The sequence below is a fragment of the Serinus canaria genome, chromosome 1A (genome assembly GCF_022539315.1).
Source record: "Serinus canaria isolate serCan28SL12 chromosome 1A, serCan2020, whole genome shotgun sequence".
In the NCBI taxonomy this organism is placed as follows: Eukaryota; Metazoa; Chordata; class Aves; order Passeriformes; family Fringillidae; genus Serinus; species Serinus canaria.
The window spans coordinates 71,261,551-71,287,211 of record NC_066314.1 but is presented as its reverse complement, the minus strand read 5'-3'; the positions used below and the strand labels follow the sequence as shown (position 1 = coordinate 71,287,211).

Genomic DNA, 25,661 nt, shown 5'->3' with positions numbered 1-25,661 from the left:
CCAACATAGCAAAGCCCATACATTAGTTACATACCCTCACATCCCACTGGCTGGAACTGCTACATTAATGAATTTCATCTCCATAAAACATAAGATAAAGGATGAGAAATAAACAAGCTCAAAAAAAGATAATGACATTGTCTGCCCATGAGTAATTTCTCCAGTGATGTTCTTTCTCCATGTAAAGTTGCAACAACACAAACTAAAATTATGTATTCCAAAGCACTGTCTGAGCTTAAGCATTAGCCCAAAAAAGGAAGGGAAATGGATCAGGATCAATGAGTTATTCTGTCTAGGAGAGCAGCTTCAGTGAATATCCAGTGCCTTGGTCCTATGAGAAATAATAATCCCTAAGGCTTTTTACTTAGGGCTTGTTACATATGCATAATGAGCTGTAAGGGCTTAAACACCACTGTGGAGCTCTTACAGGCTTTTATGAGAATACACTATCACCTCTTCTGCAATGCCTTTTTAAAAGCCTTCAAATATGCAGGTCCACTTATTATCTTCCCTTCCAGTGAAATTACCAGTGCCCTGGTGGAGGTGGGGGACTGGCAGAAAAGTTACAGCCAGTTTGTAAATAGGCAGGAGCTGTGCAAGCCCTGTGCTCACAACAGAGCTCTGTGCAAGTGCCTCGGTGCTGGGGCCTTTCCCTGCACCCTTCAACCTGTCTGAGAATGCATCAGTGCTCCATGGGAAGGGCCCAAACACAGAGCAGTGACAACACCAGCAAGGAACAGGGCATTGTTCTGCCTTCTTTAGGACACAGCCAGTTCTGGGCTTCCCCTGGACTGCTGCCTGCCATGGACCGAGTGCTGCAGAGTGGAACCTCACTAGGCAAGGAGCAGTGAGTTGATTTCCTTTCAGAAGCACGGCAAATTTTATTGTGGGTATCTGTGACGTCAATCACACATCAGATGGAAGTTTTTAAGTCATCAGAATTCAGTTGGTTGTTTTTTTTTTTTCCCCTTTCTACAGTCTTTCAGGCTTTGCTGTTGCACAAACTCGGCACCGGGGTGACGTTCCAGACTCCGTGCCAAATGTGACTCTCACTTCCAGTGCTCCAAACCCGCCTGCTGCTTGCTGAACACACACACTTCCAGCTCACACCAGTGCAGCTAGCACATCTCCAGCACCCTCAAGGCCACCAGGCACTGCGAGGGAGGCAGGGGAGGGCAGAGCTGCCCAGGACGAGGGGTGCTCCGGGCCCTGCACACCCCACCAGGGGCAGCTCTGGGCCCAAATGCTCAGAGAAGGGATGTAAGCACAATAGAGCAAAGCAAACCTACCATTGTGTTGTGCTGGGAAGTGGGAGTCCTATGGCCACAGTTCTCCTGCGTCAGCAGAGAAACTGGCTGAAATTCCTCAGAGTGAGGCTTGTTGGGAAAACTCACATGCAAGGGAAGGTGAAAGGCTGGGAGCCCGTCACTCTCCTCTTCTCCCACTTTCTGTCTGCTTGTCACCATGGCTACCTCTCCATCTGCTTCCCCATACGGAGAGGCTGGTCGCTTGGAAGACATCCTGGAAGGAACAAAAGAGGAGAAAATAATGAAACCTCCAAATAAATCCTTAATGCCGTCATTGTGTGGTTAGGGGCCATTGTAACAGAAATGCCTTTTTTGTGCTGGCAGAGAGCAGGAAACCATCCAAATACCACTGCAAAGCACACACCATTGGGAACAATGGCCAAGCAGGTAGCAACAGAACAGTGCCTTGTTTGTTGTGAGAATAATACACTAATATAGCACTCTCTTGTATTCTGGCTTCTCAAACATGAAAATTCACCTAAGACTGCATAATGAAATGCAATTCCTTTTAAAAAATACCCATCTAGTTTTGCATTTGCAAGGGACTCTATGAAGATAGAATGTCTCCCGATACGAGCTATTGTCAACCCAGCTTTTAAGGAATAATCATCTGCATCTCATTATCCACCACCACTGATAAAAAAAATAAAGTAAAATAAAATACAATACGATAAAAGAACTTGCTAGCGGGCCAAAATGTCTGTGTTTACAAAAGTTCACCCATGTGAGCAACTGAGTGCTCCAGTCGTGTAGCAAGGATATTTCTAGGTTTGCAGATCTGGAATAGTTGAGCAATTAAACATTTGGACATTAATAATCTAAGGTTTTTGACAACATAAAGTCAGGGGCTTTGAATGAAGGTCGGGATTGAACGAAGATCTGCTATCAAACCTTTCTAGCTATGTATAAAATTCCTCCTATGCACACATAGCTAGATCAGAAAAAAAAACCCCATGGAAATGTGATTTGTATCTGTACCTACATAAAAAAGGAGACACAAGGAAGAGACCTAGAACACACATTGCAAAAACCACACAGAAATATTGGCTTGAAAATCAGGCCTACATTGTGAAGTTTTTGATAATGTCTGATAGAACATGTTTATCTTCAACTTTTAGAAACACTGAAAGAAACCTAAGTCATGGGCAAATTGAAGTTATTATACAAGAGAAGCACTACTGAAAATCTTACAGAACCCAGGATGCTTCCAGCTTGGTCTCCAGAATAGAGGGGGGTACAGTGAAGTCTTAAAATGCAGACAAATTCTGGGATTAACTACAGAAACCTTGTTGATGAAAATCCATGTCCATGGATGGCCCCCTGGGCTAACCAGGGGCATCTGCAAGGAGCAGAATGAGGAGAAATCCTCCAGCCACAGCCAAAAGAAGAAATGAATAACAGGGAAATAAAAATAAATAAAGTTATAAATGTGGAAACTGAAGACTATTTGTATGCAAAAGTTAAAAAAAGGGGCTGAAGCAATATTACTCCTCCTCAAAGCTCTCACATTTATGGTTCTCATGACCCCATTTTTCATTCTGCACTCCACAGTTAGAGGGCTGCAGAGCCCAGCAGCTCCTGAGCCACGTGTGGGGCTGCTGTGAGGTGGAGCATGTCCACAGGGTCTGGCATATTGAGCACGGAATGGTTCTCAGCAGCACTCAACTGGGTCTGAAAACAAACAGCGACTTTAAACAGCCCTTTGTTAGGACTTATTTTGCTTCTAATGATCTCATTTTGAGCCTTGCCTCCTGAGCCAAGTTAGATTATATTAAAAAAAAAAAAAAAAAAGGAAAAAACCAGAAAAAGCAACAACAAAAACTCAGACAAAAAAAAATCCCCACCAGAACCTACATGCAGCTGCACATTGCCTGCTCTGAACAGCACCTCTTGCCAGCGCTCAGAGAACCAATCTGTATTTTCTATTAATGTCTGCCTTAGTCCAACAGACTAACACTTCATACATCCTACCTGAATTCTGTCTTCTAGGCTTCCCCACCTACGTGTCTGCAGCAAAGCATATGCACAAAGACAGAGATCACCAGATAGACTCTTACTGGCAGTTTGCTACTAGCCCACTGAATTCAGCATTTTACAGCTATGCTTGATGTGACAGATCTCAAACCCTTCTGCAGAAACCACACAGCTCCCTTCCAAAGTTAATGTGAATTATTCATCTTTTGCATTGTACTGCACCAAGACTGACATTTGCTACTGAACTGAAGTTTTTTGGTTACTCATTTTACCAGGACTTTAATAGAAGCCCGAGCATTTACACAGTCTCTCTGAAAATCAGCACCAAGCAGTTGTCTCAGTTTTGGCAAACAAAAAGGGACGGACACGAGATCATTGCTCAATTATTCCACAGCAATTTTCTATACTTTAGAACATTTATATTTGATAAAATGACTGAAAATATTGTAAGCCATGCACAAAAGCCCCCACTGCAATTCACTCTGACAATAAATGATGGAGAGAGAGGATGCCTCGCTTTGTATTGATGATTTGGATTAAATATTGCATGCTCAAACTGTGTCAAGAACTCCTACTGCTGTTAACCTAGAATAACACAGATTCTGTCACATTGCTTCACAAGGAAAGTTTGAATATCACGCTGAAATAAAGCTCTTCTGTTAACTTTGGATGTGAATATGGAGTTCCAGATCATCTTCCTCTGCTTGTCACTGCTCCCAACAGGGATGAAATAATTTTCTGCAGGGAATTTATATAAACAGACAAGGAAGATAATAGAGGTGTCCAACTCCATGCACTTGCAACAAGAGAGATTATTTTGCTTTTGATCTAAAATGAAAACCTGAGGTTGGATTGTAGAGCAAACTAAAGTGAAAGCAGGAAGGGCACAAGAAACTCTTCCTTTTGTCTCTAAAATATCCACTTTAAATTACAAGCCACGTGCCCATCACCGTCCTAGAAGACTAGCAAATGACTAAAATGGCTAAGGCAGCAAAGTTGAGGCTTTAATCTGAGTTAGTCTTCCAAGAACACCCAAAGAAATGGACACACAAACCTGGACAACCCAGACATCAAATGCAATTATTGTTCAGGCAGCTCTGTGCACAGCCAGCCTGAGTCAGACAAAAATCAGTTTCACAGAAATGTCTTACTCCTTATAGCATCCAGGAAATTTCCACAAGAAAATGGAAGATTTAAATAAATAAATTAGTAGATCCACATCTCCTTTTGGAAATGTCTTCCTAAAGGATAGTAACTATCCAAGTCGACAGTAGCAAAGGATCAAATCTCTGAGATGTTCCCAAGTAGAAAACATGATACAAGAAAAAGTCATCTACAAATGTCTTTCATCATCTCTACAGCTTGATTGGTCCATTCCCCCAATTTGATATGCCCCCACATCATGCATCCCCTACTTACTTTCATAAATCTGGTTTATCCTACTGAGCTAACACCAGCTCTGAAGAGATTCCACATCTAAGATGCAAGCAGAGTTCCCACCACAAACAATAGGGAAAGGGAAGCAGCTCAATTCTGAGCAGCAACATTATCTGAAACCGAGCTCCTTTGACCAGCTCTAGATCTAATGAAGCACTGGAATGACCCCATCCTAACAAAGGACTGCACACATCCTGGATCTGCCCCCAGTGATAACACAACAGCTCACAGCGCTTCAAGACCTTTTCCTAAATTTAAACTCAGAATGGTTTTCAATTACATCACTCTGAAAGAAGATTTACAATGGAACAGGAAACACCAATTTATGGATGGGATTTAAAAAAAGCACCCCAAAACCCTAGGATGTAACTCAGAAAAGTACAAAAGCAATACAGCACACCAGATTCCAAATGCAAAAGGTGTCACTGCAGATGAAATCTGTTGCAACTGAATTGTTTCAAGAAGAATTGCATTTTGAAATGTCATTAATCACTTCTACTGAATAAAACCAGAGAGGTGGCGATTTTCTAGAGAACCTAAATCTGCAAAGTTCTGGTGCACAGGGACACAGGCTGTACCCAGGCCATTCACAGACTCACTGGAATTATGAAATGCATCTCCATATTTGATCTTATCAGTGGTTCAGATGGAACTGAAGGTTTAATTCTGGTGATAAATTCAAATTTGATACTGTTCCTTGTAAAGAGACCTGTTCTCAGAAAGGCTTCTTAATATGGAGAAACTCCAGTTAAAAAACCCAAACATGCTTTTTGTTCAATTTTTATGGTAGGAAGAATGTTCCTGGTAGGAAGAATGTTTTTTCAGGGAAGTAAAAACCTCATTGTTCTAACTCACTCTTATCCAACAAATATTTTATGTGATTCATATTACAACAGTTTCTCCAAGTATTTCTTTATGCCCTTCAATTTGTAACAGACTCTTGTAGGCCTAAATTGATACCCTGTGTCTATTGATCTCCGAGATTTTGCACTGACTTCAGCGGGGCTGGATTTTCCCACTGGAGCAAGTAAGAGCTTCACTACATCCACATCAATTGTTTCCTACGCTTATTGGTTCCATCCAAATCATTCTAGGCTGCTAAATATGACTGTTTTTCTTGTTTGCTTTTTCCCTTGGATTCAGTGTCTCACAAAAGTGATCTTTCCATAGCTATATTTTTGTTATTATTACTGTTTTTAACAGAACCTCACTTAAGTGTCCCCCACTACATCTCCATTTGTTCATTGGTTTCAGTTCATTTCACCCCTGATTGTACTCCCAAAATAAATCTGAAGTGGTGTTCAGTACTCAAGGAGATAGTGCCCTCTAGCACACAACCTGCATCCTTTCCAGTTTGATTGTCCGTGCCATAAAATTTAATAAATTTTGTGTCATAAAACTCTAATCTTGTTACATTAAGCAAAATACCTCAGAAACATTTCAGATACCTAGAAAAGCTTTTGGAGAAGGGGCTTATCCATGTCTTCAAAAGTGTCAAACACAGATGTGTCAGGAGAAAAAGATATGAGGCCATAAATCTCAACTTGTTGGGAGTTAATTAAGGGATTCATCAATCATTGCACAGCTCGCCCCATACACACACAGGCAAAATCCCGTCACAGCAATCACACAACCCACAGCAATCCACAGGTTAAAAACTCCCCAAGCCCCTCTGCTCTGACTATTTATAAATGACTTTCTATCATCCAGCATTAAGACCTGTAATTATAAACCAGCATTAAAACAGGCCTGCAAAGTTATGGATAATTATAGCCGGTTCACTTTTGAAAGAAATAAAAAGCTTTTCCATTCAAACACACTTTGCCTCTCTGACAGCTCCAAGTCCAGAGGATGTAGGAAGATGATTTAAACTGGATGTTTAAACCTCTGACTGGGCAAGGCTCTCTTTCCCCCTTATCAAGAGAGGCACTGTTGTTTTCTCACCACAACCAGGCGTGCCAGCCTGGCTGCAGCGGCACAGCCAGCTCTGAACCAGCACAGCTCATCACCCCTGAGCTCCTCTGGCAGCCACAAACCCTTCTGGGGCTCGCTCCTGGCCAGGGTTTAAAGCCCTCAGCCCTGAGGGTCAGGGACGGGAGCAGAGGATGAGGAGCAGAGCAGCACCAGCCCAGCACCAGCAGCACCAGGAATTTGCTCCTGAACACGGCCCGAGTCCAAATCAAACACTGAGTGCTGAACCAGTCCCAAACCTTCCCTGGGATTCAGTCTGCCTCTCTGCAGGGACATTTACCTCAGCTCACAGTCCTTGCTGGAGAGCTGCAGGCTGCACTTCCACAGGAAATAATTCTGGTTACAGCCAGCAGCACTGCCACATACACCTAATGTGTAACCATACACACACACGTACAGATGATAAACACAGGCTGATACACAATGGCAGCCACCATCTGCCTCATCCCTGACCACTTTCAATGCTAATAAAACACTGCTCCCCAGGTTCACCGAACGACGATCTCTCCTTACACACAGCCCTGGCAGGAGGTGCCAGTTAACACTAACAACGGCTTCCATTCTGTTTTGGCCCCAAAGCAATTCATTATTTATGTACACTGAATAACTAGTACCTCTAAAAAAACCAACTCGATTCATTTTGACAAGATTACTTGTGTAATAAGGTATTACTCAACATGAGTAAGGGTGGCAGACTCCCACACACTGTCCCACTGGGAACTGCAAGGCTGACTTGTTTCTACACATACCACTAAAAACAGACTTCATTTGGCAATATCTTTGAGTCATTTACAGCCTGGTTTGGAATTCTTCACTGAAGTAACTCCACAATTAAAAAAAAGAAAAAAAAAAGGAAAAAGAAGCAAAAGTCTATAATCTGCTACTCAGTAAAAACTGTGAGTGAAACGTGCTCTAATCTGTCACTCACACTGAGGTGGGATAATCTGTTAATTATTACTCTCTAGGATCAAATCAATCAGTCATCTTTTGAAGCACACCTATGCTAGCAATCACTTGTGCTATTCAAAGGGGTTTTGGGGACCAAGTCAACTTTGTTCACACAAACCCAGATCACTACAGCATCACCTGAGTAACATTTCTGTGCAGCTGCCTGTTATTAGAGCTGCCACAGTAATCCTATGCTTAGGGGCACCCCATAATTTCCATTTTACCCAGCCCACCTTCTCCTTTTGGCGTTCCAGATTCCCTCTCTGTATGGGGTAACCTGAACAATTTTGGACAGTCCTCCAGTTTAGAGGATTCTGAATTTAAAATGGGATGGGAATATGTTATTCCAAATCCATTTTACATGTTAGTGTAATATCATCAGCCCAGCTCATATACCTGATATTCCACATACTGTGGGAAACTGTTTTTTGAGAAAAGCCAGTGCTCCAAGTTCCAGTGGTAAATAAATGGTTTCAATTTGACCCCATTTGAATCTGTCAAATACTAAAGTTGTTATAAGTGTCCTTGAAAAAAATGTTAACAAAACCCTTTTTTATTAAAAAAAAATTTTAAAAAATCAAAAACCACTTTCTAACAATTCTATGCCATCAACTGAAATTTTATCGTCTCATTTTCTTGCACTTGCAAGGAATTTACGCACAAAAAAATCACTGTAAAATCAAGTCCAGTAAAAAATCCATTGTCAAAAAAAGTTCAAACAGAACATTCCCACCACGGGCTACATAAAGCTTTTCAGGGGCTTTCTGAAGCAGGTACCTGGGAAAGACTGCACGAGCAAGGTTTTAGTGAAATACTGTGGCCTGAAGGAAAGCAGCCTTCAGCCAAAGCAGAATTTGGAAGGGAATGAACATACTCCTATCTGCTATATTACTGTAATATTACCTAATTACTGAATATTAGCTAATTCTTCCATGGATCCCACACTTTGCATCTCGCTGGTGTGTGCTGGGCAGGAACATCCAGCAACCCACCCAAGACCCCTCCAAAGGCAGCTCCAGCAGCAGAACCTGCGTGCCCCTGATCTCTGTCTGGCACCTGCCAACTTCATCTCCCCGCTGTTTTCCACTCCTCAACATCAGCTACAAGAGCCAAACCCCAGGGGAACGTTTTTAAAGCAGGATGAGATTTTAGCTCCTGGGCAGTGTGTTTCTAAGGGGTCAGACCCCAGGAGCTGTGGGTTTGGAGCCCCTGTCCAAGGCAGGGGAGGCGCGGGGTGGTGGCACCGAGCACAGGGCGGTGTCAAGGACCATCAGCAGCCACCAGCACAAACTCTGAAACAGCAGGATGCAGTCGCTGATGTTTCAAGCAAACTGAGCCCGATCACTGGCTTCTTTCATGCAAAAGACTCTGCTTGGATGATTCTGAATTAAATCCACAAGCTCATTTATTTTCCAGTGCATCCTCAAATTAACTCTGGCTTCCTTTGCTTCCAGCCCCCAACCTTTCAGAAATGTACTCTGGCTCTTCAGCTCCTCATACATCTTGCTTTTTTTATTATTTATTTATTTATTATACTCTTTTATTAGGATGTAAAATTTGTCATCATGCCACCACAAAAATAGCAGAGCTTTGTTTTTATTTTCAGTAAAGTTTTGGGAACATCTCGCTGCTGAAAGCACCACCTCAATCGCTGCGGCATTAGGGAATCACCACTCCTCTGCCTGCTGAACTACAAAGAGGACCTAGTCAAGTCATTAGAAATTCCAAGCCTTGAGATTTCACTCTACAAACTAATACCTGAAAATGACAGGAAAGTGTCAGTCCTGCTGAGGGGGAGACACAAGCAATCCACACATCACACACCGACATGCACTCCTAATTCCCACTGAGAGAAATGAAGGCAAGGACTTGAAACTGCTTTAAAACTGTGACAATTATGATGGACTTATTACAAAGAGATCTGAGGGAGATGGGCTCATTTTGAAAAGTCAGTAAACATTAAAACTTTTGCATGCTTGTTCATTGGCAGTATTTGTCTAATCAAGCCGACACAAGCTTTTCTTCAAGCACTGTTAAATGATTAATTACTTTCAGTAGAATCAACGTTAACAACAAGAACTCTCCCCCAAAAGATGCCCAGATTTCAGTGTGAGGAGCCTTTGTTTTGACTGAGATCTTGGTAGAAAATGGCCCAGCTTTTGAACTCCCCCACCAGGCCAGGGTCTGATGTGAGTGCCAAGCAAACGGGCACTGAGCTTCAGCCCCCCTCTCCTTTCCCCTTTCTTTATTTAAATTCTAAACTCAACAAATGTATTTGAACTATTTTCTAAGCAACATTTCCTCTGCAGAGTTTGTGTGTAATCACAAATCAGAAACACAGAAATTTTCAGGAGTTTCTTTATTTTCCCCACTCCACTCTCAGTTTCCCTATTGTTAAGTTCTCAATAATAGCTTTATGTTACATGTGTGTTTCCTTCCAGTAAATCCACATATAATTACACTTATAAAATTATTTTTAAGGTACCCACTGGTGTCTACTCATCTGAATTTGCAGTATCATTCTACCTTATCATCTAACTCTGCTCCAACCATCACTTGCATCCACATTTGCACCAAGTCATCACTTTGTAGAAAAAAACAAAACAAGAAAAGCAAAATCCCAGCAGGACACAGGAACACATCCATCCACAGGTGGCCTGTATGTTTCCTGACTAAACTGATCATGCCAGTAAAGCAGTAACCACTGACAGCACAAACTTGCATCACTGAAATATTGGGCCTTTAGTTAAATTTAATGGAAGCAGAACTGAGGGCTCAGAGAAACCATTTGTACCTTTAACAGCTACACACAGTGAAATCAGTTCTGCATCTGTGTGTGGTGGAGGGGGCTGTGAAAATAAAATAAACTTAAGCAGAGCAATGTCCCTAATGGATGAAAACCTTTTCTTCCCAGCAGGTTAATTCCAGCTGCCCAGAATTTTTATGATTCTTTCTTGTTCACATCCATGTGCGTGCTCCTCCCTTGCTGGAGGGTTTGTACATGACAGGTGCATTCTTGGCCCAGGAACAAATAATCCTGGATACCCCAAGAAAGAAAAATCAAACTGAACTTGAAGACAAAATCACAGGGAATAAATACATCATTGCCTTTATATTATGTTAAAAAAAAAAAACACAAAAAAAAAAAAAAAAAAAAAAAAAAAAAAAAAAAAGTTGAACATTTATAACGCACGAGCAATTTGAGGTAGGATTTTCAAAGCTGAAAAGAGATTGTTCCAAAGCCCAGATGTTGCCTTTCAGAAACTAGTGAAAATTGCTGCCTCGAAAATTACTCTGAAATACCAATAGAGTAAAACAAAAATTGTTTAAATAAAAATAATTCTACTCAGACGTTCTGCTGTTCCAAGAGAGAAAATGAACTTTTTTCAAGCGTTCAGGGGGGTTTGCATTCCTATCTCTGACTTCAGATGATCCATGGGCATGGATCCTCTCTGGCCCAGCAAATGAGGGATGGAACAGGAAAAAAGTCTGGCCTGGTGTGAGGGCTGCCTGTGCACTGTGAATCTGCTTCAGGTATCTCAGGGCTGTCTGCTCCTTCCCAGGTTTTATTCAGAAAAACGTCAGAATTAAAGATCTACATTAAAAACAGGGGTGGTGCAATCACACACCTGCTCAGCCCCTTCCACAGCTGTAACTTTCTGATTTCTGAGCACCATGTTCCATTTGCAGCACTCCTGGACACTTCCAGAACCTGCCTGCACATGCTAACACATTGCCTCATGCAGGCACGTGGACTGCCTGCAGCTGCCTGAAAGCTGCATTTTTACTGGGTTGGTTTCAGGAGATACCTGGAAAATTGCAAGAGAAAAGAACAATCACAACCAGCTGGTAATTACCCAGCTTAACAAACTAACTCTAGACACTGCTGGAGCTGCTAGGTAAGAACAACACAGCTCTGAGCCGTGGAACACACGGCTGTCCCTGCACGAAGACATGCAGGATGGCAGGCAAGGTAAAAACAAAGCAACAAACAGGAAAATGGGGACCCCTCTGACAATGGGGGACCCCTCTGAAAGTGGGGGAGTCCTCTGACAGTGGGAGACCCCTCTGACAGTGGGGGACCCCTCTGACAATGGGGACCCCTCTGACAGTGGGGACCCCTCTGACAATGGGGGACCCCTCTGACAATGGGGATCCCTCTGACAATGGGGGAGCCCTCTGACAATGGGGATCCCTCTGACAATGGGGACCCCTCTGAAAATGGGGGACCCCTCTGACAATGGGGGAGCCCTCTGACGATGGGGGAGCCCTCTGACAGTGGGAGACCCCTCTGACAATGGGGGAGACCCCCTGACAAGCCCTAAGGATCATAAAGGGCCTCCAATATTCCTTCAGAAAGGCTGCATGGCAGGCACAGCAGCACCACTGCAAGAAGTGATCTACCTAAAAAAGCTCTGGAAGCTGTGGAGTGGGGTAGAGAGGAGAACAAGCTTGATGGGAACATCCTTCCCCCAAGGGAAACCCTCGGGAACCTCCTTCCCCCCTGGAAACCCTCAGGAACCTCCTTCCCCCCTGGAATCCCTCAGGAACCTCCTTTCCCCCTGGAAACCCTCAGGAACCTCCTTCCCCCCTGGAAACCCTCAGGAACCTCCTTCCCTCCAGGAAACCCTCAGGAACCTCCTTCCCCCCAGGAAACCCTCAGGAACCTCCTTCCCCCCAGGAAACCCTCAGGAACCTCCTTCCCTCCAGGAAACCCTCAGGAACCTCCTTCCCCCCTGGAAACCCTCAGGAACCTCCTTCCCCCCTGGAATCCCTCAGGAACCTCCTTCCCCCAAGGGAAACCCTCAGGAACCTCCTTCCCCCTGGAATCCCTCAGGAACCTCCTTCCCCCCTGGAATCCCTCAGGAACCTCCTTCCCCCCTGGAAACCCTCAGGAACCTCCTTCCCCCCTGGAAACCCTCAGGAACCTCCTTCCCCCTGGAATCCCTCAGGAACCTCCTTCCCTCCAGGAAACCCTCAGGAACCTCCTTCCCTCCAGGAAACCCTCAGGAACCTCCTTCCCCCCTGGAAACCCTCAGGAACCTCCTTCCCTCCAGGAAACCCTCAGGAACCTCCTTTCCCCCTGGAAGCTCATAGGATGCTGCTTCCCTTTGGAGGCTTTCTCCCAAGCCTGCCCTAGCCCAGGACAGCTGGCTAACATGCTGCCCACTGACTGAGCCTGCAAGGATAAAGAAGCCTTGATGGAGAGCAGTAATCATCCATTGTGTTTGTTTATTTTACCTCCTCCACCACACACTGGAACCCTTTTTGTTTTTTCCATTACCAAAACCATCCCCCACTGAGAGGCCTTTGTGACCTGAAAGGGGCAGAGCCCCTCTTTCTTAACACTGGCAAATTGATGTAGGGAGATTGATTCAAACACCTCTTCAAGTAAACATTTGACTCTTCCCCTCCATCTCACTCCCCACACAGACCCAAAAATCCCCATTAAAACGCTCCTGCCTGCGACTGCTTTGACTGAGCTGGGTTAGAACCATTTAGCAGCCCAAGGCACACATTGCCATGGAAGTCCAACTGCAGATGACAGCCACGGCCTCTGAAAGGAATAAACAGACATTGCAGCAAAGAAAACCTGGCTGCCATTGCCAGAACAAGTGTAGAACAGCTTTCTTGAGAAGACTTCTACCAAAAACCCTCTCCCTGCTGGGGATACACTGAATTATACTGGAAGGGAATCTGGACCCAGATGTTCAGATCTAAAACCTAAGTCAGAAGGCTCAGGAGGAAGGTGACCACTGATGGGAAATGAGGCATTCCACAGGCCCCCAGGAGAAGGAGGAGGATTCTGGATTCCTTCGGGCAGAAGGTGCTGAGCATCTCAGAAAATTAACTTATTTCTTGTCCAAAAAGGAACAACAACTTCCTTACTTCCCACTTTTGTTTTCTCCTCTCTACACTCCCCACACATATATTAATTTTTGTTTTTCCTACATGATCTGCATGGATTTGGTATGTAAAATTCAGGCATGTAAAAATGCAGACCATTTTCACATACCTGAATTGCGTGTAAAGAAGGCAACAGAAAGCCTTTTGATCCACCTGAAGGCAACACCAGGAAGAAAAGTTCTGTACTGGAGGATGCCTGTGGTCACTCTGTGGCATAGCTGCTGCACCAAAGCAATTGATAGGAATAATTACAGTCACAATAAACTGGGGCAGGGAGCAAATTCCTGGATTCATCTGCACCATGCATTAACAAAGAGCCCAGCATCACAGGCTAATGATAAAATCCATGTTTTCAAGGAATTCCTGGATTCATCTGCACCATGCATTAACAAACAGCCCAGCATCACAGGCTAATGATAAAATCCATGTTTTCAAGGAATTCCTGGATTCATCTGCACCATGCATTAACAAACAGCCCAGCATCACAGGCTAATGATAAAATCCATGTTTTCAGGGTGAACAGCCACAACTGGCTATTAAACACAACAGGAAAGGGCCACTGTGCTGTCTGTTATTTAAAAAAGGCAGTAAATAGTTTTGATTTGGGTAAGTGGTCACCTGGCAAGTTCTAGAGCTGCTGGATGAAGCCTAGGAGAAAGGACTGACTGCAATACATCAGAGAAATTGATTTCTAAAGTATAGCAGAGGCCTTTGGTGTTGAGGATTGCCAAAGATGCAGAAACACTGGAGCTCTGACCAGGCTGATGAGTCCTGAATGCCTCCTGTGCCCCAGGATGGGCCATGAGAGCAGGACTCAGCACTGAACTCGAGACAGCAACATCCCAGGTGATCCCACATCATTCCCTGAACCCTTCTGGCTCCCAGCTCTTCTGTTTTTACACAAGAGATAAGAATGTTTAACTCCCTTTAGAAAATGCCCTGCCAGCTCAGATTCTCCTTCTTTAGAAGGAAACATTCTGTTGGTGATTGCTGCTTGCATTAATTACTTGTATCATTGATTTATCCACTGGCTTTGTGTGCTCTGACACTTCTGTGATGACAAAAATTAAGTTCTCTCAGCAGCTACTGCACCTTGAAACTGCAAAAGTAAATTTCACAGAATCACAGAATATTCTGAGAGGGGAAGGACCCACAAGGTTCACGGAGTCCAACTCTCAAGGAAATTCCTTCGTGGAGTCCTGCCAACAGACTGTAATAATGTTTTGTTTCAATCTAATGACTATATTTACATTAAAACCTATTTAACCCTCTTTTCTGGGCAGTGATAATTGAAACAAACAAAAAAAAAACCAAAAAAAAACCCAAACAAACAACAAAACCAAAAAACCCAAACAAACAAAAAACCCCAAACCCCAGATACAAAACCCCAACCAACCAAAAAAAAAAAAAAAAACCAAAACAACCCTAAACGAACAAATTCCCAGCATTTATCAGGAGAATGTCACTGCACCCTTTTCCCTGGTGCCCAGTTTCACTGGCTGGCACTGCCAGCAGTCTCTAAACCCCTCCCTTGTAGGAGAGCCCACAGGTGTACAAGGATTTTTACCTTTCTCCTCTCTTCCCCCTCACCCTCCACCTCCATGCTTGCCTTGCAGGGGATGATCAGAAAGTGCAGCTCTTCCCAAGCTGCTGACTTCACTCTCCCTCCTTCCCACCCCACATGACAGGAATATAAAGCACAAGCCAGATTTTAAAAGATTAAAGTGCCAAAACCATAGTTTGCCTTGCTGCTAAGAAAATCTCAAATCTGCTTCAGATATTAGGATAGCTCCAGATTTCTGAAAACCTGACTGGGAGCCCATCTCTGGCTCCAAGCACCTTCACAGATCTATAAACTCACCTGACTCCTGTCCTTTCTTGTACCCAATTGATCAGCAAACATTCCATACTTGCACTGCCCTGTTCATCATCCTTAAAAGCACTCACAAATACTAATCCCTCTTCACATACCCCTTCTCCTGTGAGGTAAATCAGGATTATTATCCCCTCTGAAGTAAATACAGATTACTAACTCCTCTTTCCAGTCTGAGGAGATACAGAAGGGGGCCCTAAGTGGCCTGCACAGCACAAAGTGCAGAGGAACCACTGAGCACAGACTGGGACACAGAAGTTCTCCATCCCCTGCTCAGGCTGTGACAATCTAAATCTCACCCATCTATCTGCCAATGATACTCTCAGCCCAATTGTTCCTCTGTGCTGGCTGATGATCAAATATTTAATGCATGCCATAAAATGAAAATATGAACTCGACAGCAGTGCCTCTTATTTGTCATGCCCCATTACTCAGACAGGGTGGTAACGTGTCCACGTGACACTTCTCAATTTTATTATAGTCTCTGTTTGCTCACTCACTTAAGATGTTTAAAGAAGAGTTGTATGGATTATCAGGCAGTCTGAAAAGTTCAGTTCAGAGCTCTTCAAACATACTCATTTTCATCTTATTAGCACAAGTAAAGTAAAAGCCTTAGGCAGGTAATTTACCATCCAGTTTATCCAAAGGGACTTCTAAAGGAAAAGTCAACCTTTGTAAATTGTTGGTGATAATCTCCAAATTGATCATTAATTATCAGCTGCTGCTATGCGTTTCTTCCATCAGCAGCACTGTGAAAATAATAGATTTCTCAGAAAATCTGCCATTGTTGTCACTGCCACCTGTGCAATCAGCCCTGATTAAACCCAGCAAAGTTCCAGGGCAGGCAGCTGCCTTGCTGAGGGAATTCTGTCCAGCCACTGCATTTTCCAGGCAGCTTAAGAATTAGTTATCCACCAAAAGGAAAGCATTTCTTACTGCTTGCTGTAGCATGGTATATTCTACATTCTTTACCTTCCCATGGATAGGAGCAGCCACAATTAATCTGAAGCCATTCAAGAGTGCTTAACAGAGAGCACATTGTCTGTACTGCCAAAGCCAAGCTGACACACACAAACTTCATCCTTCCCTCTGCACTTCTGTGATTTTCTCTGCTGCAAGTCAGTGCTTACAACCTAAAGTAAAAATTTGGAAAGATCATTCCAGACTTTGTCTGTGAAAAGGAACTCTGGAGCAGACCAAGGGTTCACCATCTCAGGTCCTGAGCAAGAGTTTGCATGTCAAAATCCAGTTCAGCCTTGATGCAAGTATTCTGACAACTGCTCTCCAGAATTGCTGGGGATGGACACTAAACAGAGTTCTCAGAATTTTGGGAAATAGGGTGACCAGAGTACAACACCTGACACTCCACTAATTAAGGTTATCACTCCACTGATTAAGCTCCTACTTCAATCCCTTCCATGGACAGTCCCAGCTGACGTTGCTGCAGCAGCCAGGGATGTCCCACACCCCTCACCTGCAGTGTGACCAAACACACCTGGCACACACACTTTAAAAAACAACCAGGATCCCAAACAGGAGCACAACAGACTGCCAGTCTGACAAGCATTTAACCATGTATTATCAAACCACAGCGAAAAGGAAGCAAAGAATTAATAGCAGAGGGAAGATATAGGCAGGTAACGAAGTTTGTTAGAAATACAGTGTCTGGAAATAGCATCCAGAAAAGGCTGCATGGTTACACAGCACAGCAGTTTGCTTTAGCCTGAAGAAGGTCTACAGGTAAAAACACCCTGAGCCAGGTAAAAATACCACCTAAACCAGGTGATCTGCCACCACCATGGGCTGCAGGTGTAACACAGCAGCAGCTGACAATGGCAGGTAAAAATACAGGTAAAATATTCAGGTAAAACCACGCTGAGCCAGGTGATCCCTGGGGTGAGGTGTAACAGAGCAGCAGCTGAAGCCTTCCCCACCTGAGGATGGCAGGTAAAAAATACAGGTAAAATATTCAGGTAAAACCACGCTGAGCCAGGTGATCCACGGGCTGAGGTGTAACAGAGCAGCAGCTGAAGCCTTCCCCACCTGAGGATGGCAGGTAAAAATACAGGTAAAATATTCAGGTAAAACCATGCTGAGCCAGGTGATCCACGGGCTGAGGTGTAACAGAGCAGCAGCTGAAGCCTTCCCCACCTGAGGATGGCAGGTAAAAAATACAGGTAAAATATTCAGGTAAAACCACGCTGAGCCAGGTGATCCACGGGCTGAGGTGTAACAGAGCAGCAGCTGAAGCCTTCCCCACCTGAGGATGGCAGCTCCAGCAGCACTGCAACACATCTCTCTGGTTCTGCACAAACTGAAATGCAGGCTAGTTCTACAGCTGGGCAACCACATCATCTTGGAAACACACACAGAGTAAAAGAGCTCTGCCCCCATTTCAGACTGACTGCTCCCTGGGTTCATGACCTCTGTCCATTGGCAACAACTCCACACCGAGTCCTGGTAATTCCAAATGCAGTGGGATTACAGCCATAAGGATGGAAAAACACAACAGCACCACAGCTGAAAGAAGATTCATCCCTTAAAGATAGTTTTGCTCAGATACTCTCAAATTCAAATAATTTAGGTTTACAGCTGCAGCCCAGGAGCTTTTAAATAATAGATATGAAATTTCCAGTTCAAAGGGCAGGAAGCCTGAAATGGAATAGAACCTTACAGAGAGATGAGACTCAAATCTGGCAGAAAAGAAGGGACTAGACTTGTATTTCCATCAGTGAGATGGTGCCAGGGAATGGGCTGCTGCTCTTCCAGGAGCTCAAACTAGAAATACTTTAATACTGAGTAAAGAAAACAAAGGAATCCACCCAAGCTGTTAAGGTGTGCTTCTGTTCTGGACAGGGGGAATGTCAAATGGCAGCACCTCACTGAGCAGTCCTGAGCACTGAGAGCCAGAGAACTGCCTCTCATACCCTGGGTCACACTTCCAGGACTGAAAATAAAACAAAAAAATCAAACCCACACTCCCAAGTGCAAGTAAAACACAGTTTAAGGAGAGAGAATAAATGCTGTGATGTGATTTACAGGTAATTCTTTCCAGGAGAACTACCCCGAGACTCTCCATGGATGTTTAATATTGGAAACAAGATTTGTCATCAGCAAACAATTTAATAATCCAGTTACATGAGCAGTAACAATTCCTGGGCTGGTAATGAACACGATGATATCAAAGTTGTCATCTCTCAAACAGAATCTTGGTTGATTTTCTGTACACCAGCAGTCCTGATTAATTCAATTGTGCCCTCAGTGTGTTTAGTGCCTGTCTAGGTATGGGAGAAGAGGCTTGCAAAGGTCTCTCTGAGGACTGAGTGAGCTTTGAAATTCTAACTTGGGCCACGTTCTATGAAATAGAATCCAGCTCACTTGCCAGGAAGCAATAAAAGAGAACTCAGAGAGCCTGCTCATGTGAATACATCTGAGCAGAATCAGGGCCCGCTGCAGCCACAAGGGAGGAGAAACTTAAATAAAGCATTTCAGTAGAAGCATTCTTTCAGCAGCTCTTAGTCTGTATTAGCAGCTAACATCTGAGGAAAGGAAAGGTTTGCTGCTTGGCAATGGTGTGGTGTTAATGTAACACAATCTGTTAAATGAAAAAGCAAAATTAATTCCAATTTGGTGTCTTCACATTTCACACTCCAGAGACTCTCATGGACTGAATGAAAGACAAGAAGGGGAAGAGAAAATTTAGTGATTTTAAAAAAAATTAATTGTCTATTTCTTTGCATTTCACCCAATTAAGTCAAGAGGCAATCTGAGGAGAAAATAGGAAAGGTCTCTTATTTTTATAGGTATTTCTCCCATGTGGCCTAAGAAATGTCTGCCTGTGTCCATCTCTCACTGCCCACTCCCCCTCTTCCCCCTGTCCCTCCACCACTCAAATGTTGAGCTTTACTTCATCCTCACAGCAAGCAATGGATTAAGCAGAATTACTCACTGCTATGCCAATTAGGGATGAATTAATTACAATTTTGCCTCCTGTCCCTCGAAGGTTGCAAGTTTGCCTACCAAGCCCAATGTGAATGCAGTGAAGGGAAGAGCTCAAACACTCCAGAGCAGAATCCAACTCTTCCTCCTGACCCATCCAAGCCTCTCTCTGCTCTGGGGGCAGCAATAATTCCTATTTTTCAGGGGCATTGTGCAAGTGAATCCCTCAATGTCTGCAAAGCACCTTGAGGCCAGAGCACACAGGGCACAACAGAAGCACAAATGTTCCCATCACCAAAATAAACTGGGCATGTTCCAACCAGGCTGCTCCCAGGGAAGCCTCCCTGGACCTCCACTCAGGGCATTTCTGGTTTCCAGAGTTACATGCACACACTGTCCTAACCAAAAACCTGGGAAGCCACACCAGACTTTTCTTCCTCAGCAGCCCATTTTTGTCCTTATTTATTTTTTTTCTGAAAAAATACTTCCCCATCCCAGCCAGCAGCCACACTGACCTGCAGGATAATTACAGAAGGAAGGACAAGCAGCAGCAGGATGATGATGGCTTACACAGGCAAGGGAAGGCCTGCTCAAATAAACAGGATCACTTCCCTTGGTCTCTCACCTTTTTCCACCTGGTGATGAATCTCAAAACCTGTACAGCCAGACACCTTAAAAAGACTAAAAATATCTTTGTCTCCCTTTTCTCTCTATTTTGCCACCCTTCTATACTGCCAGCAGCAACCTCCCCAACCTATAAATTGCCAACCAAACCTCCCCTTCACCCTGGTTACAGAACAAAAGGAGTGACCCACTGCCACCATTCAAAAAACCCCAAAAGAACTAAAAATAATCCAACAGCAAGAGCCAAGTGTCATGTCACCTTCCATTCAAATTCAGAAATGGGACAGAAAGCAGGCAGCTGTGTCTCTCACAAGCTCACCCATGTCAGCAGTCCCACCCCATCCCTCTGTGCCAATTCCTGCCTCCATTCCCTTTCAGTGCCCATCCAGGGATGCTCCAAGGAGCAGCATTGCCCAGCCCAGGGCCAGGCTGGGGGCAGCCCTGGGCAGCCAGACCCAGGGTGCCAGCCCTGCCTTTGGAGTGGGAACCTCCAGGTCCCTTCCAGCCCAAACCCTTCTGGGACCCTGTGAGGCCAAATGACCCCCAAGAGGTAAAAACTCCCTTTGACTTGAGTAGGAGGCCTAACCCTGTGTGGATCTTAGCACTTCCAGCTGATTCCAACAGAAACTCTGGGCACTCCATCTGAGCTTTACAAATTACTGATATCTCCTTTTTGATAGAACTGTGGTGATTTTCTAGAGACCCAGACCTTGTCAGCCCAACTGCTCTGCTGTGCCAGTCTGGTGTGACCTGTGACATTATAAAAGGACATTCCTGTGCAAACAGAACCTGAACCCAAATATCACTGTCTTCACAGAATAAATGTGATGCTGCACCTCTGGTCACAGCACTTTATGAAGTGGTAAAGGAGGCACCCAGAAAAAGCATTCCACAGACTTGATGATTACACATTTAGAGATTTTTTTTAATATATAATTGTTCTGAGATTGTGGTTTTTTAACAAACAAAAAGTGCCACTGTTTACCTAAAGGAAAATATTTTAGTTCAGTTCTCTGCCATGATTTGTTCTAGTCCATTTTCCCATCTACACAGCTGGTACCATTATTGCCACAGCCATGTGAGCAATACCATGTATCATGCCTCTTTCTGCACACAGCTCATCTACAGAAGAACAGGGTACTTCAGCCAAATGAGTAATTATTAAGGGTATATTTTCAAAAACCAGAAATCAATTGCACATCACAGTCACTGGCTGTGGCCATTCATTACATCTCTGCTGTAGATCTGCTCTGCTTTATAGGAGACATGTCATTACCAAGAGGCAGTAAGAAAACACTGCAGAAGTTGGAGCTCTCTGAATGATAAATATGTTAGTGTTTCACAATGTACAACCAAAAAGATGAAAAAGTCACACAAAAAAAAGGAAGATGGAGCAAGTGACAGTGCTGGCTAGCTGGTTCAGTGCCATGCTGTTCCAATGCAGCTCTTTTGGCACCCATTCCTCATCCAGACACTCCAACTAAACACAGAGATTCTCACTTGATTATCTGAGCACCATGGAACACCCCAAATGCAGATGAAGCAGAGATTTAGAACTGAAATATACTTCAGAACTGAAATATACCTAGCAGGCATATAAAATTCTCAAAGCAGCATAACAAGAAATTTTACACACCTAGGATGTTCAAGTGCTCTGGCCATAATGTGTTGCTTTAATTGTATACCCTTAGTCAACTAAAAAAAAAAAAAAAAAAATTAAGAAAATCCATAAAAGGTCCAAGCTTTTGGACTCGGCAATGTCCACTGCCTAAAATCAAGCAAGAAACAAAAACAGGTTGTGTAAACAAAGAGGAAACAAAACAATTAAAAAAAAAAAATATTTCAAACGTCTTGGTCAGCACAGGAGTTCAGCCAGCCCAGTGGGAGTGTGTGAAGTGACAGCACTAACCTCCTCTTGTTTGCTTTTCTGAGTGCTTTACCTCAAGACTGGATGCTGAGAGGAATGAGTCTGGGGTCCTCTTGCCTCTATCCACCTACCTGGACATCCTCCAGTGACTACAGGGCAGAACTTGTCAGGGGTTACCCATGTCCCACTCCTCACCCTACAGGAGCAGCAGTAATATAGCTTACATGAAATGTAGGCAATATCACCTAAAAGACCACAGGACAAACAAGACCATGCCTTCTCATTTGGATTGTTAGCCATGTGAAAGTGCATCCTGCTACCCGCTGAATTAACAAGTAACAGGGATGCTAAAAAAACCTGAATAACCCCACTCTACAATAAACAAACAATAACAAAAAAAGTCTACTAAAATGGCCCAAAATCTATTCTTTCACTGATGTCACATACACCCATTTCAGTGTTTCGCAATTGCTTCTTCATTCCCCAGACATGAAATCACTGCAAGGGGACTCCAAGCTATGCTGTATTTTCCACGTTTCACTTCAATAAAATATTACAAATACGTTACCATGTAGTTGGGATTTTTTCTGCAATCATCATAACAAAGCAATGTTTTCATAATTCCCCCACAAACCACATCTATTACCTCACACCAGAGCACAGTGTTTTGGCCACGCAGTGCAAACAGCAGGAACAAGCTCACCATCATCTTCCAAAATAGCTCTTTGAACACATTTCCACCAAGCAGCAGTGACAAAAGCCCTGCCACTTCATTCCTGCCCTCCAGCCCACGCTGGATGGGGAGAAAGCACTGCAACAGGCACTGAAAGAAGCACTGCCCTCTGCCACCTCTGTGTCAGGAACAGCCTCTGGTCACAGCCATCCTCAGCTAAATCACTCTGCAGCCAACAGGAACCTTCCCAGAACCTGGAGAAAGCATCCATCCATCCTTCCACCTGGGCACTCCAGAATGAGGTTTAAGAAAAGCAGACTGTTTAATCTTCCTGTCTCACAGGGCTTAACCAAGCCATGGTGAGGGCTGGGGAAACACCTAAAGCATACCAGAAATGTAAGCAGTGCCCTGCTTTAATGTGAAAATGACACTGAAAATTACAGCAGAAATATTTGAAGATGAGGTGAAAACGCTTTTGCTCGTAGCCTGATGCTTTAGCAAGTCCAAAACCTCCAGAACTTCAAAGGAATCAAAGTCACTCAAAGCCTAACAGAGCTGGCCTTTATTTATGTGTTCAATCTACTATATTCCTTCCCAGACTTTACCCAAAATGGTTTCAAGCAACTTACTGTTAATAAGGATTAAACCTACTTAACTGAAGTATTTCCAGAGATCACATCACTATCAGGCCTGATTAACAGGTCTTGAAGTCTACAGCACCCCTCCTATATTCTAAATCTGACTAGATATTTGTATTCTGGATTCCTCCTCAGTGAGAACCAGCGCATGCAAAATAAATTCCACAATCCCACATCTCGTATACAAAGGGCATCACACATATCCTGCGACTTAAGCTATTCTCCTGAAATTATCTTAGTCTCACACAATCACACTTCAAATACCCCATATGTCCACTTCGGTTATCCCTCCTTTGAAAAGCTAATAAATGTAATACTGAGATGCAACTGCATTTCATCTAGAAACAATTATCTGCAGTACTTTGTGCCAGGAAAAGCATCAATAGGCACGGCTAACAACACTTGCACTTTATTTCCCTGCCGTCTGATGGGCCCAATCCAACAGCCAGCCAAGGCAGTGAGAGGCTCACAATTGTCTGCACTGGGAGCTGGACAGAGCCCACGGGGGCACATGAATGTGAGGTCTGTGCAAGGAGGCCGAGTGACAAGCACAGCCTCTGTTCATTCACACCACCACCCTGCAAAGGGAGAGGAAGAACAAACTTCCCGGGATGTTCCCACTACCCAGAGCTGCCCAGAGCCAGCAACAAAAGCTCTGGAGGTGGAAGCAAACCCTGCTCTCTGGACTCACTCAGCCCTTGTTCTCCTCCCTAAAGCTGAAAACTGGACTGACACAGGCGCCTGGTAAAATCAAACATTTACCTGCTACTCTCCCCAGGTGTTTGTAAAATTAAAACCACAATACCAGACCCACCCTTGGTGCCACCCAGAGCCCCCTATTCCCCTGGGCTGTTTTCACCTCAAAGGAAAAACAGGTAATCTGCACAACAGTTCTCAGTTACAATGCACTTGTCTTGCTTTACTGAGCTCTACCTGATACAGGGTTCAAAAATGGCAAACTATTTCTTTCAGGCACTCACTTGGATGTTTCACACAGATAAAAATTAGGAGAGGGAAAAACGAGCTCTTGTTTTTCCCTAAAATACCCATGGAAGGGGTAATTTCCAAAGAGACTGCATGAGCTAAACAATTAAAAGCACTCACAAGTGCCCCATAATTCCAAAAGGACTCCCAATGCTTTGTATGGCTGGCTCACACGCAATGTTTTCCCAAACAATTTTTTATTTCTTTATGAAAATCATGTACTCTTCCTACACACACACTCATGCCTTCCTCCTGCTTTTGGTGTTAAATATAACACCAGGATCTCTGAGAGTACAGATGTGGGAGATGAGAAACAGGAAGGAAGCTCTCTGGGAAAGGCTCAGCTAGCAGGTACAAACCACAACCAGAGAAGGGCTGGCATGTGGTCATGGGGCACTGATTGTTTGGGGACACCTGGGGACACCAGGTGATCCAAAATCTGATGGGTAAAAGGATGTGTGAACAGCAACACTGCAGGGGCAGGCAGCCAGTGAGAGCTTGTTTTAAGTTTGGAACATGAAAAGGCTTGGTTTGTTGCAATAAATGATATTCTCCAAAGAACAAGGTCTGTATGTCTTTGCACCCCATTGCTATGCAGCCTTTTAAAGCTGGGAGACAACTTTTTCTGGAGACTTTCAAACCTGTATCTCTCTGGGGCTTCCTGGAAGGCACAGGATGCATGCAATGCTCCAAGGGATTCCCAAGGTCCTGCACTACCCCGTGCCTGACCCCTAAATCCAAGGGATGCCTCAGGTCCTGCACTTCCCCATCCCTGACCCCCAAATCCAAGGGATGCCCGAAGTCCTGCACTGCCATGTCCCTGACCCCAAACCCAAGGGATTCCCAAGGTCCTGCACTGCCATGTCCCTGACCCCCAAGTCCAAGGGATTCCCAAGGTCCTCACTGCCATGTCCCTGACCCCAAGTCCAAGGGATTCCCAAGGTCCTCACTGCCATGTCCCTGACCCCAAACCCAAGGGATTCCCAAGGTCCTCACTGCCATGTCCCTGACCCCAAACCCAAGGGATTCCCAAGGTCCTCACTGCCATGTCCCTGACCCCAAACCCAAGGGATTCCCAAGGTCCTCACTGCCATGTCCCTGACCCCAAGTCCAAGGGATTTCCAAGGTCCTCACTGCCATGTTCCTGACCCCAAACCCAAGGGATTCCCAAGGTCCTGCACTGCCATGTCCCTGACCCCCAAGTCCAAGGGATTCCCAAGGTCCTCACTGCCATGTCCCTGACCCCCAAGTCCAAGGGATTCCCAAGGTCCTCACTGCCATGTCCCTGACCCCAAACCCAAGGGATTCCCAAGGTCCTCACTGCCATGTTCCTGACCCCCAAGTCCAAGGGATTCCCAAGGTCCTCACTGCCATGTCCCTGACCCCAAACCCAAGGGATTCCCAAGGTCCTCACTGCCATGTTCCTGACCCCCAAGTCCAAGGGATTTCCAAGGTCCTCACTGCCATGTCCCTGACCTCACCTTCCCTCGCAGGCTGGAGTTACCCAGTCCAACGCTGG

General features: G+C 44.5%; 1 protein-coding gene across 6 annotated transcripts in view; it reads right to left on the bottom strand.

Annotated features, from left to right (window-relative positions):
• The window catches only part of SOX5 (SRY-box transcription factor 5), a 293,023-nt gene that overhangs the window by 252,922 nt on the left and 14,440 nt on the right, over window positions 1-25,661 (bottom strand). For 4 of the 6 annotated variants that reach the window (XM_018919866.3, XM_009095179.4, XM_018919869.3 and 1 more), the window contains exon 2: window positions 1,290-1,521. In XM_018919866.3, the coding sequence (XP_018775411.1) occupies window positions 1,290-1,521 (232 nt within the window). The remainder of the gene's footprint in view (window positions 1-1,289; window positions 1,522-25,661) is intronic. The other 2 variants (XM_018919870.3, XM_009095181.4) reach the window with 1 other exon arrangement.